The sequence below is a fragment of the Filicampus tigris genome, chromosome 18 (genome assembly GCF_054856515.1).
Source record: "Filicampus tigris isolate MCC_2025a chromosome 18, RoL_Ftig_1.0, whole genome shotgun sequence".
NCBI classification, from domain to species: Eukaryota; Metazoa; Chordata; class Actinopteri; order Syngnathiformes; family Syngnathidae; genus Filicampus; species Filicampus tigris.
In genome coordinates this window covers 11,262,795-11,279,843 of record NC_141234.1, presented here as the reverse complement: position 1 = coordinate 11,279,843, position 17,049 = coordinate 11,262,795, and the positions used below count along the sequence as shown (strand labels likewise).

The window sequence follows — 17,049 nt, the reverse complement described above, 5'->3', positions numbered from 1 at the left end:
AAAAAAAATCATGTCTGTTTAGTTGTTTGCTTCAAACACTTTGTTGTTGAATAGTAACACTGGCCCTTTTATTCAGGCATTTAGAAATGTATCATGCAAAATCAAGTATCTATATTTTGCACATGTTTTGTCCACATTTAAAATGGCATTTTTGTCATACATCTGGTTAGAAAGTGCCTATGTGCTCCCCGTGATAAATTGTGGCCCCCTCCATCATTTAAATTGCCCATCTTGAATTAGAGATGATGTGACCCTCGCATTCAACCACTAGACTCCTCTATTTTGTAAATAATTGGGGGAAAGGTCTGAAAACTTTAGAAGCTGCTCATACTGTCAGTAATTGTAGCCCCCAGTTATTTGTGAACATGTCATCTCAAGTTTTGCCCTGCTGCTTCTTCGCCTCCTAATGATATGGTTCAAGACTTTTGGGAGCCACATGAGCATGACTGAAGGAGCAGGAAGAGAAAAAAATGTCCAACCCCTCAGAAGATTTCCTGTTTCATGAAAGTGCTCGTACAGTGAGTCATATAGGGCACGTCCTGCCCAGTTGTGTTTACTCTCTCACAGCAGCCGAGGGGAGCAACAAGCGGACCGAAGAAAGTTCGCTAAAGTCTGGATATTAATTCCCCGTCAAAGTTTCGGCTAATTAATGAGAAAGAGAGGGGGGCATTGTCCGTTTCCTAATGGAGCTACTTCGCTTTTCCGCTTTCTGGTGTGGAGCGATACTCTGTGGTAGTATTGTGCTCGAGCAGGCGGGTGAGTTGGACTTTTACTGTCAAAAAAAAAAGAAAAAGTTCTTAGAGCTTCCAAGTTAATTCACTGACAGTTAAGCGCCGTTGATGTCTTTTCGAAAATACAAACGGTGACTTTTTTCCTCCTCAGGTGTTGGGCGCGCGCTGTCTTTCTCACTGTTTTAACACAAGTGGTGTTTGTTTAAGACGGCTTCTGTTTATTTTCGGATTTTTCTATGCCTTTTAAAAACAACGATCACATAAGTTCCACGGGGCGGACCCATACACCGATATGTCCATCTTTGGTGCGCTGGCCACATTGCTTACAGGTCGAGCAAGACAGTCTTGTGCATTCATCTGTCTCACTCTCATACCCGGCAGCTCCTCCTAACCCGCCTCCCCTCTCCCTGCAATTAAATGTAGCCCCGAGTGACAATTACAACCATTTGGCCTTTCCAAAGCCACCCCGCAGGGTTTAAAGGACGCTCTTTTTTTTGGAGAGAGGGGTTGCACTAATTATATTATCTAACGCGAGTACTCGGGCATGGGCACCACTTGAGAACACCACTTCAGAAACTGTCAAAAAGTTAGGTCATGGAATTGCTGTCAAAACGTTAGTTCAAGAGGGCCGATTTTAATACCATGTCATCATAAGAGGACAGATCTGGCCGAGGTTATAAACGAATTTCTGCAGCACACAAGGTTCCTAAGAGCACAGTGGCCTCCATAATCCTCAAATGGAAGACATTTCGGACGACCACAACTCGTACTGGACCTAGCCGTCCAGCCAAACTGAGCAATCGTGGGAGAAGAGCCTTGATGAGAGAGGTAAAGAAGAACCCAAAGATCACTGTGGCTGAGCTCCAGAGATGCAGTAGGGAGATGGGAGGAAGTTCCACAAAGTCAACTATCACTGCAGCCCTCCGCCAGTCGGGGCTTTATGGCAGAGTGGCCCGACAGAAGCCTCTCCTTGGCGCAAGACACATGAAAGCCCGCACAGAGTTTGCCAAAAAACACATGAAGGACTCCCAGACTATGAGAAATAAGATTATGTGGTCTGATGAGACAAAGATTGAACTTTTTGGTGTTAATTCTAAGCGGTATGTGTGGAGAAAGCCAGGCACTGTTCATCACCTGCCCAATACAATACCTACAGTGAAACATGGTGGTGGGAGCATCATGCTGTGGGGATGTTTTTCAGCTGCGGGGACAGGAAGATGGGTTGCAATTGAAGAAAAGATAAATGTGGCCAAGTACAGAGATATCCTGGAGGAAAACCTCTTCCAGAGTACTCAGGACCCCAGACTGGGTTGAAGGTTTACCTTTCAACAGGACAATGACCCGAAGCACACAGCTAAAATAACAAAAGAGTGGCTTCCGAACAACTCTGTGACCGTTCTTGACTGGTGCAGCCAGAGCCCTGACCTAAACCCAATTGTGCATCTCTGGAGAGACCTGAAAAGGCTGTCCACCACCGTTCACCATCCAACCTGACAGAACTGGAGAGAATCTGCAAAGAAGAATGGCAGGGGATCCCCAAATCCAGGTGTGAAAAAAGTGTTGCATCATTCCCAAGAAGACTCATGGCTGTACTAGCTCCAAAGGGTGCTTCTACTCAATACTGAGCACAGGGTCTGAATACTTATGACCATTTGATATTTCAGTTTTTCCTGTTAACAGTTTTTTAACCTTGTCTCTTCCTCCCCAGATTCCTATATAATAAAGGTACGAAGACTGTGCAAGTTTTGCGATGTACAGCCAACCAGCTGCACCGGTCGAGGAAGCTGCAAGGTGGAGTGTGACATCACCTCCATCTGCACCCATGACGACGACGTGTGTGTTGCTATTTGGTAAGGATCCACCCATGCTCCTTCCTTAGAGAGTCCCTGTAGGAGCTGATGTCATGAGAGTCCATCACAAGTACAAAACAGTCAAAATGATTTTGGTTAAGTCATTTCCTTATTCATTTGTCCTTTGGACTGTCAACAACCAAGACCTCAACCAGAAGTCAGCCTTCATTATGACTAAATGTGAGAAGTGGGACACAGACATGTTACGTGTTAAGACAGTACTACTGTTTCTCATGGTACTAGCAATGTACAGTGCGTGGTCCATTCACAGAATGCTTATGCTATGTAGGTGATGAACAGGTTTCTATAAGCAGGTGGCAAGGACATGGATCTATAACTGTGTGACTGTTCAGATTTTCCCTTGGTTTTCCAACTGCTATTTCGCAATACCTTAACTATGGGCAATCCCACATAAAGTTGTCAACGCACTTTGGTGAAATGACAGTATTTTTGACATTGTTGTTTGTCTGCTCACAAGGAGGAAGAAAGACGACAATGTCACATTTGACACCGTGTGCCACAACCCAGCTCACAAGCTTTACGGCCTGGTCCTGGAGGACTACAACAACAGCAAGTGTGAGATGAAAGAAAGAAAGGGCATGGGCTCGTCATTCTTCATGTGCTCCTGCTCTGAGGACGAGTGCAACGAACGTATCATCTTTAATTCTTGTAAGTTGGATCACTAAAACGCACCTTCCATAAGCAGAACTCAAGTAGTCAAAGTCCAAGACCAGTTGAGACAGTTACAAACTCTGTGGACAAAAGGATCCAGACACGCTCATGTCAAATCATTATTTATTCAATAGGGAGTTATTAAACACCAAAAAAAATGGGTTATTTACCTAACCCTCTCGCTGGTTAGCTGTGGATTTTGAGTAGATTGGGTTACTTTTACCCAAGGTTGGGTTAATTATTTTGATCCAGCATTGGCTTGATCCCTTTTGGACTCCGTACTGGCTTAGCTAGTTCACCCAATTAAAGCGGAAGTCAACCCAAACATTTTTTCAATGTGTTCCCAGCAGGCACACTAGTTGAAACACGGTATTCTGATTAATTTTTGGGTTTGTGCAATATAAATTAAGCAGCAAAATGCACTCATTTTTAGCCATCTCCGGAGGCGGCCATTTTGTCTTCCGTCGACTGAAAATGACATCACAACTGCTCACCACGACCAATCTGACCTGTTGTCGGAATCTGAGCCGTGATTGGTCGTTGTGAGCAGTTGTGACAAAATGGCCGCCCCCAGAGATAGCTAAAAACGAGTGGATTAACACTTATTCCACAAACGCAATTATTTATCAGAATGCCCTGTTTCAACTCGTGGGCTTTCATAGAACATATTGGAAAAAGAAACGGTTGCGTTGACATACCCTTTTAAGGCTGTTTTTGACCCAACATACAAAACAATTGAGTGGGTCTGACTTTCTTTGGTGTAGAAGAATTTGACTGGCCCCAAAATACCTTTTGGATGAACAGTAACCGGTCACGCTCCGAGAATGTGTAGTAAGTGTTTACCAGAAGAGTGAAAGCCATTAGAACTGCAAACGAGAGAATATCTTAGATTCATTTCCAGTTCCTGCACATGTAATGGCAAAACATTTCCAATGAAGTCGTCCATATAGTGTACACTGAAAAAAGGTTTTGTTTAATTTACTTTTGTTTTTAACAACTCAGTTTGTTTACGTCATAGTCAGGGTTGACCCAGTATTCTAATACAAGTACCTGTCAGTCTTTTTTTTTTTTTCCAACAGCTGACTTGTACAGTCAGGTTACTCTGGGCCTGGAATCAGATATACTGTATTTTGACTACAGAATCCAAGGCAATAATAGCAACGAAATCTTGACTCACCGCAAGATGGCAAATTGAAAGCACCTGGTCAGCGCCAGCCACATCACGTAAATTCGCTCGCTGCGGGAAATGTCTGCACTTCTTCATGTGTCTCAGTAACTTTCAATAGCCTTGCAAGAGGCCAAAATATTCGATTGCTACAACCCTCATATTTTGACACAGTTTTTCCCCCACCGAGGCAACTATGTGATGAAATATAGGTTCTAAGCATGGTCAGGTACAGTAACAGGTTTGTTGTGAAGAATAGCTTCTCACTCTGTGAAAATCCAAACAAACCGTCTGGGGGCCATGTTGAGGATTTCAGACATGTGGTTTCCTGTTTAGAAAAAAAAGAGCGAAGCAGGGAGCTTGCCTAGGCAAGCAACGAGATGCCCTCCGCAATACTTCCTCCTCCCTTATTTACACAGCTTCTGCGCCTCACACCAACACTTGCTTCTAAACTCAGATTCACTGGTTTGGGTTTGAACAAAATTGGAAGTTGAAAAGAACATTTCTGTGTGTATGTCTGGAGATATCATTTTTAAAGTAGCCTATTTAGTAACTGCACCATAAAAATGGCACAGTTATAAAGGCTTCCTTTTTGCCAAAACCACAGCTAAGCTCCCAAGACACAAACCTTTCCAAATTGTAAGCCTCAGACGTAAACTATGAAGAGATACAATATGTGGTTGACTGGGTCATGGTTTGGAGCACTTTGCCTCTGCGGTGTCAACGCTAACTATAGCTCCCTGACACATCAGACATTCCTCAGGGAAGGGTCACGTTCCTCCTATGTTATTGACAACAATAATGCTTCTTTGGATCCTGTTTATCAGGAGAGGATTTTTGGAATGTATGCAGACAGTTGAGCATGTCTTGGAAAGCATTGGAAAGACATTTTTAGAGCGGGGATGACACTCCGGTCTAACAAAAGGAAAAAACATATCTACAATACTGGAGAATTTAAAGACAATCAATTTTGAGTTGATATTACACACAAGGAAATTGGAAATTGAATTGTTAACAAGGGTGTTGCAATCATAAAGCCCTCAAATACTGTACAGGAAATGTTTTACATTTTACATTTTATAGACCTGTTGTTGTTGATCTGTTTTCTTTCTACGTTTGAGACAAAAGACAAATTTCCACTTTGTGGACAATATAACTAACTAATTAAATAAATAAATCACTAACAAACACAACTTTTAACATATTTGAAGGGTAAGTCAACCCCCCAAAAATATTTTCAATAATATGTTCTATGCAACCCGACTAGTCTCAACACGGCATTCTGATTAATATTGCATTTGTCGAATATGAGTTAAGCAGTATAATCCACACGTTTTTGTCCATCTCAGGAGGCGGCCATTTTGTCACTTCTGTTGACTGAAATTGACATCACACCAATCACAACCAATCACAGCTTACCTGTTTTCTGAAGTTGAGCCATGATTGGCCGTTATCTGAGCCCTGAGCATCTGTGATGTCATTTTCAGTCGACAACAAGTGGCAAAATGGACGCCCCTGAGATGGAGAAAAACGGGTGGATTTTACTGCTTAACCCGTATTTTACAAACGCAATATTAATCGTAACGCCATATTCCAACTAGTGGGCCTGTATAGAACATATTCTTGTAAAGAAAATTTTGGGGTTGACTTTCTCTTAAATGGGACTATTGCTTAGGGGTTAACTTATTAGTAGTAAAGCACAGCACATCCTCGTTTTCATTTGAGTTCTATCAACTGCATCATTACTAATCATTCCTCATAATGTACTGTACATGACATGAAAACAAAGAAACATTTCAGGTAATGCCTGCTGCTTTATCTTCCCCCAATTTTATCCTTGTTGGTCTTTGGGATAATATTTTCCCAGACTAATAATACCAGTACCACAGTGTACTCTTGAAATTGTAACACAATCCTCTCCAAAAGGTTGTTCAACCTTTGTTTGCTCACATTCAAATAACTTTTCTCCCGTAAGAGATACAATCTTCTACCATAATAGAAAAAAAATGAAATGCCGTCCTGGTATTTGAAGTAGCATTAAAAACGTAATTGAATGTAAATGAGCTTTGAGTGTGTGAGAACTACACGTTTTAGTTCTATTATTACTATTTTCCTTTTTACCTATCATCATTAACACCTTACACACACACAGAAAACACAAAACCAATTGAGGTGATGTTTGTCAGTGTTTCGTTTGAAGCGTTTTTGCATTCGAATTAGTGGGATCAACTCCATACAACTTAATAGCTAAACTGAAGTGCGCCATTGCACAGTAATTTGTAGCTTCCGTCTCATGCCTTCATCTTGTGTTTATTTTTTGTGTATCTCAGACATGGATTCCCAGGTTGCAGTCATCCTAGTGAGTTTGGTTCCTCTCCTGGTCATGGCGATTGTGGTCATTACTTCTTTCTACTGTTATCGAGTGTACCGCCAGCGCAGCGCTAACGCTAAACGGAAGAAAGGTACCCCTCTGGACTTCAGTGACGCTCACGCCATCATGGGCGACGACGAAGGTTCCGACAGCAGCTCGACGCACGCCAACAACCTCAACCACAATACCGAGTTGTTGCCCATCGAGCTGGATATCCAAGTGGGGAAAGGGCGCTTCGCTGAAGTTTACAAAGCCAAACTTAAGCAGGGATCCTCCGTCAGTGACGAGCAGGGTTTTGAGACCGTGGCGGTCAAGATTTTCTCATACGAGGAGTATGCGTCCTGGAAGAACGAGAAGGACATTTTCTCGGATGCCGACCTGAGGCATGAAAACGTGCTCCACTTCCTGACGGCGGAGGAGAGGAAAGTACAGAGACAATACTGGCTGATCACAGCATACCAGCCAAGAGGCAACCTCCAAGATTATTTGACCCACCATATTATCAGCTGGCATGACTTGTGGTTACTGGGAGGCTCGCTCGCCAGTGGACTGGCTCATCTTCACAGTGACCACACACCGTGCGGCCGCTATAAGGTGCCGATTGCACACAGGGACATTAAGAGCTCCAACATACTCGTGAAGAGTGACCTGACCTGCTGCCTGTGTGACTTTGGCCTTGCGCTTCGTCTGGACAATTCCTTGTCTGTGGATGAGCTAGCAAACAGTGGACAGGTAAGCTTTACTTTTTCAGTCAGAGTTTTCCCTATGCTTCTGTTTCTGTTTACAAGATAAAAAGAGGATAACTAAATTGAGATCGACCCCATCTTTTTGGCCCACAAGAAGTTAAAGAGGAAGTCGTTTTGGTATATGGAGTAGTGAGTGTAACAGTGTTTATGCACACAACATGAAGTCAAATTTAGATGATTCTTGATAACTTTAGTAATTATCTGGACAAGCAACCAGGCTAACGTACGCCACTAAACAGATGAGCACACTTTCTGAGGAGGTCTTGAGGAAATTAGCCTCCGTCACAAGGTGAAAGAAGACAAATTGCTGTCAGATGATGCTATTTGCTAATCACATACTAGCTAGACAGAGGATGCACGATGTAAGACAACGTTTTCTGTTTACACGCTACCTGACGTTAAACCGGATTTGATTTATTTGCCAGCTGATTAAGCTCAGGCTCAGATATCTTTCTCAGATTAAAATGGACCAAAGGGTGATTAGTGTGAACACAACACAGTGGCAGTAAAGTAAATGCTGTATAATGCATTTTGTCAAAGCTTGGTAATATTAACATTGTTCCTCACTGCGTTGCCACGGGTACGCTATCAAAACACTTTACTGTAATGCCATTTAGTTCTTTTTACTTATTTGAAAGGTTCGCCACTGATTCAATAATTATAACACTTTTGTTAATACTTTAATATCATTATAGTTTATTAGAGATTTGCCGATATGTTTTTTTCAGGACAGATACCGATTATTAGTAGTCAAGTAGGCCGATAACCAATATTTGGAGCAGATATTCATCTTCAGTACGTTGAACATTTTTTCAGATTTGTATAATGTTGGTTTTCAATCATTCTTATACATTTTTGACAATATACAGCTTTGTTGTAAAATTCTAACAAAGTTCAGGGATCTCCCAGCATCATCAGCATGTCTTAAAAAGTTGAATGGGAACTGAAACAATTGCTCCTATAGTTTTCTAAAGTAAATAAAGTTCTCCAAAATTTCAAAATCACAGACATGTTAAAATTTCACTTATCTTTGTTTTGATTTCAAGCAAAAAACAAAAAGTGCAGAATGTTCCCAGGATCTGTAGAATCTCTTATAAAGTTAACTGAAAAGTTAAATAAATAGTTCCTTGAATTAACACAGTTTTAAATTTATTTATCGTCCATCAGATTTCTTAAAAAAAAATTTTTTTTAAATAAATTAAAAAAAGGCTGATACCGATATCCATCAAAATGCCGATAATCGGTCTATCCGTATAGTTTATTATTATCAAGTATAACACTTCTATTATTGTTTCGTTCTAAGGTGGGAACAGCCAGGTACATGGCACCAGAGGTCCTGGAGTCCAGGATCAACCTGGAAAACATTGAGTCCTTTAAACAGGCCGACGTGTACTCCATGGCACTTGTACTGTGGGAGATCATTTCCAGGTGCAGCGCTATTGGAGGTAAGATATCACCGGACACTTATGAGATCGCAATCACCTATTTCATGATCGCAAAAGGTGGCAGTATATCCAATTCAATGTGAATCACCCTTGAGAGAAAGAAGCTTAATTGACCTGTGTTACTTCATTTAGCGGATGTTGATATGGTAAAACGGGACAGTATCGTTGCTGCTAAAATTCCGTGAGAACAAAACCAGAGTGTGAAACCCACAATGAATCTTGTGGGAGTCTCAAGGATTAAACTTCATGCTGCTCGTGTGCCCGTTACGTCTGTTTGTCATGCAGTTGCAAAAACAAGGTCAGGATACGTGCAAATAATAGAAATGGGTGATTATCGAAGTGCAAGCCATACAGCACTATTTCATGTCAGCCCTCAGTCATTTGTTTTCACTTCCCTTTCAATGTCTCTGTGGACCTGCTCTTTGCTGTGACCGCTGCTCTCTCCATTGTGTCAATGCAGTGATTGAAAGCCGGCTTGGGCATGAACGTGTCTCCTTTAGCTCTTTTCCTGTTTTGCACCCACACAGACTCCCCTATGGGGGTTCTTGAAGTGTGTTGCGCAGTTGTGTTGCCCGTAAGGCCAAAGTGACCCACGATCCCACTTGTTTTTCCTTCCCAAGTACAAGAATATGTGTTGGTCTACTTTGCAAATAAAATAGACCATTTCCTGTTTTGCATAAGCACTGACTGTTTTTGTGTCAACTTAACTACCGTGTAAGTATAGATGGCTTTATTTACGGATGCCATGTCTCCCTGCAGAAGTCCAGACAGAATTCTTTCTCGTCGTGACTGACTAGATGCTTGTGGCTACGTTAAAAAAAAAAAATCTCCCCGGCAGCATGAGTTTGACTCGACGCTCGCTCACTTGACATATCCTATTCCCATCCGTATCTTTTATTTTCTACTTCCTGTCTGACTTTTCCATTGCGCCGCATTTAGGACTTACAGTTATAGGGAAGATGCCTTATTTCTGCACACATGTCATTGCATGGAATATCGTTGTCATTCTGTGCTACTAAACTTGACAGCTTCTCTATATTTCCTCGTGTATCTTTGCACTCCGTCTCTCAAGTACTTCCTACCCTGAGGCAGGTGATGCAGCAGTTAATGACTCCCCCACTGCATGGAAACACTCTCAAGGGCTTTATTCATGCCAACAATTGTCTGACAAGGAGGACAAGACAAAGGTTTTCCAGCCAGATGGAAAGCAGAACCAGAATAATAATTGAGTGCAGACTCAAGCAGCTTGCTAATTTATGCATATGTCTTTATACACGACACATGTATTGGGACAACCGACCATTAACACCCACAGGTAGTGAAAACGGAAGAGAATGAAGGTTGCTCTCCATCCTGCTGCTCTAACTAACAGCTGCCAGTGTGTTTAGCAATGACTCATTGCAAGATGTTTGACGGGCTTGAAATCACGATCACCAAACTTGCCCGGCCATGTCTTTGCTCCCTGTGACGCGGTCATGTCCCAAACAATTCTTGTAAATTGTTTCAGTAGTGTAGTTAATAATTGTGAGTCACAAGACTTAAAGTGAATCCAATGTTTCCTGACAGCTAGACATGTAGCTCTCAGTAAAAAGAATTTTGGCTTTGCCTCGGTTGAAAAATGCCAGTCATTTAGTATTCGTTCAGGAATCAGTATCAAAAGAGGGGATTTTTACAGATTTCATTCCCAAAGCTACAAAATTAAACAGAAAACGTAAGTGAGTCACCCGTGAAAACTCACATTTGCTCCGCTAAGTCAAAGTGCGAACACGTGTCCAAAAGCGTGCGCATACTCTACATAAGTTGAGCAACACATCCCGGCTCATCATTTTAACGACGGAAGTTCTGCATACCGCCTGTGTCCAACGCCACCTGCCTGTGTTGTGTGTCTGTGGGCGACAGATGTCGGATCAGCTCTCTGAGCCTTGGTGGCAGGCGGCCACATGGCCATTCTGTCCCAGCTCGTGCGCCTTTGGTGTGATCTGAGATCTGCCAGGCGCGAAGGACACATTTTGTCTGTAAACGGCACCAGTCAACCAGCCAATACTTTTTTTTTTTCTTTTTTTTTTTTACGAAAAAAAACAGGCTCAGAGTGGACATGACAAAAGTTTACAGTCCGACAGTCTAAAAAGGATCATGGCACTCTTTGAATACGTGATGCTTGTCAACCTCTGAGTTGTTCGCGTTTTGAACTAATACAGTAAAACCTTGGTTAAAGGGGAAGACAACCCAATAAGTTTCTTTACAATAATGTTGTATGCAATGTAATAATATGTAAACATTTTCTAACTTCTGTCAACTGAAAATTGACATCACAACTGCTCAGGGTTCAGGTAACAATCGATCACAGCTGATCTGTTTTCTGAAGCTGAGCCGTGATTGGTCGTTACCTGAGCCCTGAGTAGTTGTGATGTCATTTTCCGTCAACAGAAATGACAAAATGGCCACCGCCTGAGATGGCTAAAAACGGGTGGATTCTGCTGCTTAACTCATATTCCACAAACGCAATAGTAATCAGAATGCCGTGTTTAGACTACTGCAAAGAACATATTATTGTAAAGACAATTTTGGGGTTGACTTTTTTTTTAGACTGGACCTTCTTTTGCATTAAATGTCGCCAAACAGCAAAACACACACACCCAGAGTTAATACCTTATTGCTCACTGTATGAGGTCTCGCATGACATCACTTGTGATATCATGCACGAGAGATTTTGATTTGTAACTTATAGGCGTAGTCATCCCAAAATAATTAGGTTCCGAATCTCAGGGGCATTCAAATTTCAAGGTTTCACTGACACTGTGCTTGAAAAGGACCCCGAGAAATTAAAGCTTTTTAAAAATCTCACGTTCGTACCATTAAATGGGACTATGTTGAGATAGCATGTCAGTACTGCCATTGACGAATTTACCTGTCTTTTCACAGTCCAGCCATTCACTATCTGGTAATCTACTAGAAATTGCAGCGTTCAACTCTCTCAATATAAAACATCCAGGGGGCCATTTTGAACACTGTGACACTTACCTGTTCCTGGCAGGGGTGTGGCTGTTTTTGTCTGCTGAAATAATATAATGTACCACTATTAACTTATCTTGTTGATCCTCAAGGAATGTTTCTTGTGAGACATTTTTGTATTTATTGTTCCTCCCAACAGTGAAATGAAATATCCGCCTTTGTACAGAGGCAGAGGAAGCATGGCGCACACCAACGAGAGACAGAAATGCTGGCATGAAGGCCTTTTTATTTCCTACAAAATGTCTCCTATATAATTTAGCTGGTACGGATTTAGGGCTTGGAAAGCCTATGAAGGCGTTCCTCCGACGGGTGGGGCCTGCAGGGGATAATGGTGGAGTACGAGTTGAGCATGAGGCAGTAGACAGCGAAACGCCTCAAGTCCCAAGAGGGAGGGATTGAGCCAGACTCGAGACGAGGAGTAGAGGTTAGGGCAGCTGCTTTCCAGATGTCAGATCATCAACGCGGCCTAGTGTGTATGTGTGTGAGATGGGCGTCTTTTGGGGGTTTTTTTTAAGCTCACCTTTGAACTTTCAACATGTGACCGGCGATGAATCATGTGTGTAGATTGGGTTGTTGTGTCAGGGGGTTTGCTGCGTGTATAAGTTGACGGTAACGGAGAGGCTAGGTTGGAAAAAGCTCCGTTGCCAATATATATTTGCGTATATGCAGCGTTTGTCTGTTAAATGGCTTTTACAACCTGTGAGGAATACAAAACAAGTGCTTCAGCCTCTTCACTTTAATGAATGCCAGCAGAGGAGGACGGGAGTGGATTAGTGGATGACTCACACAGACTTTGGGAAACAGGCAATGTTATTGTGATCCTATTACGAGGTCCGCCTTGTACCATATCAGTCACAGCTTTGTCAGCGCCGAAGGCTTTCTCTTATATCGACAATCAACAAGACAATAACAAAAAAAAAACTTAATGGTGCCGTAAAGATTTCGCATACTGTATGTCTGGTTCGTTTTGGCTTTCCACTGCAAATGAAGTTGTTCTCTACAGCTGGTCATCCAATAATCACAACAAGACAACAAGGTGGCGGGGAATATATTTCCACTGTATGTACATAAATCGTATCATCTGTTCATTCTCTCACGTTTCATCAATAAAAACATTAGCCGTACATCGTAGACATCCTGCATGTTCGTCCTTGCCAGATTGATCTGATTTTCTAGGCTGCAGATTCGGCAGATGTATTCACATGCTGGTGTTTTGATGAAGTCTCATTTCTCTTCTCTTTTTTTTTTTGTATTTCAAACAGAGGTGAAAGAGTATGAGCCTCCCTTTGGAAATTTAAGGGAGCACCCATGTGTAGAGAGCATGAAGGACAGCGTGCTCCGAGACAGAGGAAGACCTGAGATTCCCAATAGCTGGATCAACCACACGGTAAGAGGCAACAAACTCACTTATACACACACGTATAAGTTTCCAGGTTTCAGATTCCCAAACCGAAATTCTTTTTGGTGACCACCTCATGGAACAGGCCAAGTCCTCAAATACAGGTGTATTGCCAATCATTTTTTGTTTGAAAAAATATTATATATAATATATTATATAAGGTTTGAAAATTTCGGCTTTCGGGTGTGTGTGAATCTGAGCTGTCACTGTTGTTAATTATACTGACCCCAGTTTTTGGGTAGTGTCCTTTGAGTATCCAGGCGAGAGAAAGACATGATGTCAAAAGTGGATTTTTAAGACATACAATTGGCAACCGTAATCACACATAATGTTTAATCAGTTTAGAGGTTTAGTGCATAACAAAAGGTATTTGGTTTTGCCGTGCTTCAGTCAGGTCTGAGATCTGATATTATCATTGACAAGAAGTATCCCTTACAAAGCCGGATTGCAATTTGAGGGCTTTTCCAGACGCTTCATTCAGACATGGCTGCGTGTCAGCATACCACAGTGCTACTACTGTAAGTTTAGCCGCCTTCCAGTTGGTGTGGGTGGATAGGAATTGCATTGAGAGCCGACAGGCAAGTAGAGGGAGGGGAAATTTGGTATGTGAGGGAGCAACAGATGGTGCATTTCAGTGAAGGATTGTGTGTATTGGCCGGATATTGAACTGTTAGCAGTTAAGTCTGTATTCATATTACTTGTCCACGGTGGTTTCCCTGCCCTGTCTGATTTGTTTACATTCCTCTCATGGCTAATGTGTCACAGGCTACTGATGCAATCAACTGTGCTGATACTGACACTGCATCCAAGTGCCTTCCCGAAATACGCTATCAATCCTGTCCTCAAATCCCCTCTCTTGCTCCCCACTTTCCGAAGGGATCACAATCACCTACTAAACCTTTTTGGGCCGGCGGGCGCCTCTCGGTTCCATTAAACTAATCCATCAAACTTTTACTCACCGGACATGACTTTTCTTATAAAGTACTTTGTCTGTGAAAGGTGCTGTATATATATCTTGCTGTTTTATAGTCCTCAAAAGTGAATGCAAGCATCTTGATGTTTGAGTGTCAGATCACAGCCAGTTGCCATATTGACCCCCTTGGTCCACATTAGCCACAACTGTCTAGAGACGAGAAAAGTGAGTGAAAACCCAAACAAGGCTGTTTGACATGGGCTGTCCTTTAACAGCTTTAGTTTTCACGAGCTGCCGACCGTCTGCAACTTGTTTCGAAGTCAATGTCTCCACAGCACAGAAGATACAGCTAATCAAAATGCAAAATTTCATTGCATTATCTTCCAGAGAAAGAAATCTGATTTTTAGGTCGTTGCGGAGCTATACCATGTGTTGGAACCGACAATGGTAGTCCTACTTTACTTCTTGTGGCATCTTGGTGGCACTGAACTATGTTGAGGTGAAACAAATCATATCTGAGAGACAAGCTTTTGATGTTGGGGCGGAGTTAAATTTAGTCAAGGAAACCTAAGTAGTTGTGAGAGAGTGTTTGATGAAAATGAAATGATCTGTAAGCCAATTATTTTAAGGATAATGTACGATGAGACTGAAATTATTTGAAACTGTTTTGAGATTATGGTTTGTTAAAGTTACAGTACACTTTAAACTATTTACTCATTCACTGCCAGACATTTTCAGACCCTCTTTTACCCTTACGTTTGAAAAAATGTGAAAATATAAATAAATATAAAATATAAATAAATTTCTGCGATTGAATGGATGGACTGTGAAAAGACAAGTAAATCCGTCAATGGCAGTGAATTAGTTAATCGAGGCAATTATTACCATATTTAGGAGTGTCAATATTTTGGGAGTTCTGCGAGTCACACAATGGCACGATATCCCCGAATAGACGGGGATCACTGTATATAAATACATGTTTTTTTTTTTTTAAATGTCCTAAACTATATTTATAATTTCAAATGTACCTGTTGCTGAAAAGCATAGATAGTCTTTCTGCCACTGCAATAGATTCACGTGTGGTCAATGAATGTGGCTTTTATGACCAGAAACCTCTCAAGTAGCCACAGTCTATGTAATTAAAAAAAATTTTTTTTTTTTTACTTGAATTGTCAAACATGTATTATTTGTCTCCACGTACACGGAAATCCATACACATCTTAAGACACCCATGGACATTGACACTGACCACATGTGTGCTCCATTCCTCCCCCTGCAGGGCATCCAGCTGGTTTGTTCTTCCATAGACGACTGCTGGGACCACGACCCGGAGGCCCGCCTGACGGCCCAGTGTGTGGCCGAACGCTTCGAAGACATGGAGTACTTGGATAAGCTGTCCGACTGCTCCGACTCGGAGGAGAAGATCCCCGAAGAAATCATTGTGGTGGACGAGAAGTAAAAGCTCAAAACGCACCTCCCCCTCTCGGGTGACGTGAATAACAAACTGGAAAAATCTGAGGTTAACTCCAAAGACAGGTGGACATTATGGACCTTTCTCATCTCATATCCATGTACAGGCCTCACAGACTGGATCACAAACCAACAGGGATGTCACAAATATAAAGCTTTTAACCAAATACATTTGCACTTTATCGTTATCTATGCACACTAAATGTCAGGACAGATCATTTTCAGGCATAGAAATTAAGAGGAATGTGCATTTGAAATAAGAGGTTTAAGTGTGAGACTTTTCAATATAGTAAGACTGCTAATGACACTAACGTCCCAAATAGGTTTCATGGTGCAACTTTAACTTATTGTGACATAGCAGTGATGCATGTGTAAAGAATCCATGGCGATAATTTGTGTTAAAATTCACTTTGAAATCCCCCAAAAATCTGTCTCAAAGAATAAGAGTGTGTGCGTGCGTGTGTGTTGCTAACAAGTGTGATCTAAGTGAGGAAGTATGCTTACTCATTGCCAGACATTAAAGGGGAAAAGGTATGTACAGTCTGTAAAAATCGAACCTAAAAGTTTCAGCCTGCTGCCTGTAAACGCCTGAACTATTGTTTTTGTTTTGTTTTGAAACAGAGAATATAAATCCCATGATTAGAAAAAAAATCTATACCAAAGTAATTTGTTTTGTACAGTATAAAAGTGTTAAGATATAATTTAGTGTTACCGTATGAGATATTAAGTGGTGTTATTGAGGTTTTCATGGGTTTGTCAGCTGGTTTGAGCAAGCCAGTGAAAGCTGGGCTGTATTCTGTATACATTATATAAGCAATGACTAAAGTATGTTGCTTTGCCTTTAAATTTTATATCCGTACTGACACTTAACTCTGAGCCTATATGCTTTTAAGCTTGGAGTTCTCATCGTTTACATTTTGAATTGCAAACTTTCTGTACAGCAGCTTTAATGCTCTTTTTCTCCATCAGCTGGTCCCGTATTGGTCTCGTTGTCCTGCCTCCGTTAGACATTGGCAGGATCTGGGCCGCGGACATGGGACTAAGCCAAAGATTTTCGCATCACCGTTGGTCATTTTCATCTCTGTATTTGTTCTCATATTCCGGATTAAACCTTTGAATCTATCCCCATCTGTTGAGTCCTTTCTGGTGACCCATAGGTTGAAAAGCTACTTCTGAAACAATCCTGTCAGTTTTCCAGCTGAATGTGAGCAAAGTGTCGTCATATAGACCTCACAATGCGTCATTACGGTACTCATGTCACATGATTTCTAAACT

General features: G+C 41.7%; 1 protein-coding gene across 1 annotated transcript; it reads left to right on the top strand.

The window, feature by feature from the left end:
- Nucleotides 1-458: 458 nt before the first annotated feature.
- tgfbr2b (transforming growth factor beta receptor 2b) lies at nucleotides 459-16,896 on the top strand. The gene is made up of 7 exons (XM_086015261.1): nucleotides 459-756; nucleotides 2,440-2,581; nucleotides 3,060-3,250; nucleotides 6,749-7,521; nucleotides 8,839-8,980; nucleotides 13,255-13,379; nucleotides 15,584-16,896. The coding sequence occupies exons 1-7, from the start codon at nucleotides 684-686 to the stop codon at nucleotides 15,761-15,763; spliced, it is 1,626 nt and encodes a 541-aa protein (XP_085871387.1). The 5' UTR covers nucleotides 459-683; the 3' UTR covers nucleotides 15,764-16,896.
- The last annotated feature ends 153 nt before the right edge of the window (nucleotides 16,897-17,049 follow it).

What these genes read in the sequence shown, in the direction of transcription:
- tgfbr2b (XM_086015261.1), top strand. Translation starts at nt 684, where the DNA reads ATGGAGCTACTTCGCTTTTCCGCTTTCTGGTGTGGAGCGATACTCTGT. An exon ending in TATTGTGCTCGAGCAGGCGG is followed by an intron (nt 757 to 2,439) that starts GTGAGTTGGACT and finishes CTTCCTCCCCAG; the next exon opens with ATTCCTATATAATAAAGGTA. An exon ending in ACGTATCATCTTTAATTCTT is followed by an intron (nt 3,251 to 6,748) that starts GTAAGTTGGATC and finishes TGTGTATCTCAG; the next exon opens with ACATGGATTCCCAGGTTGCA.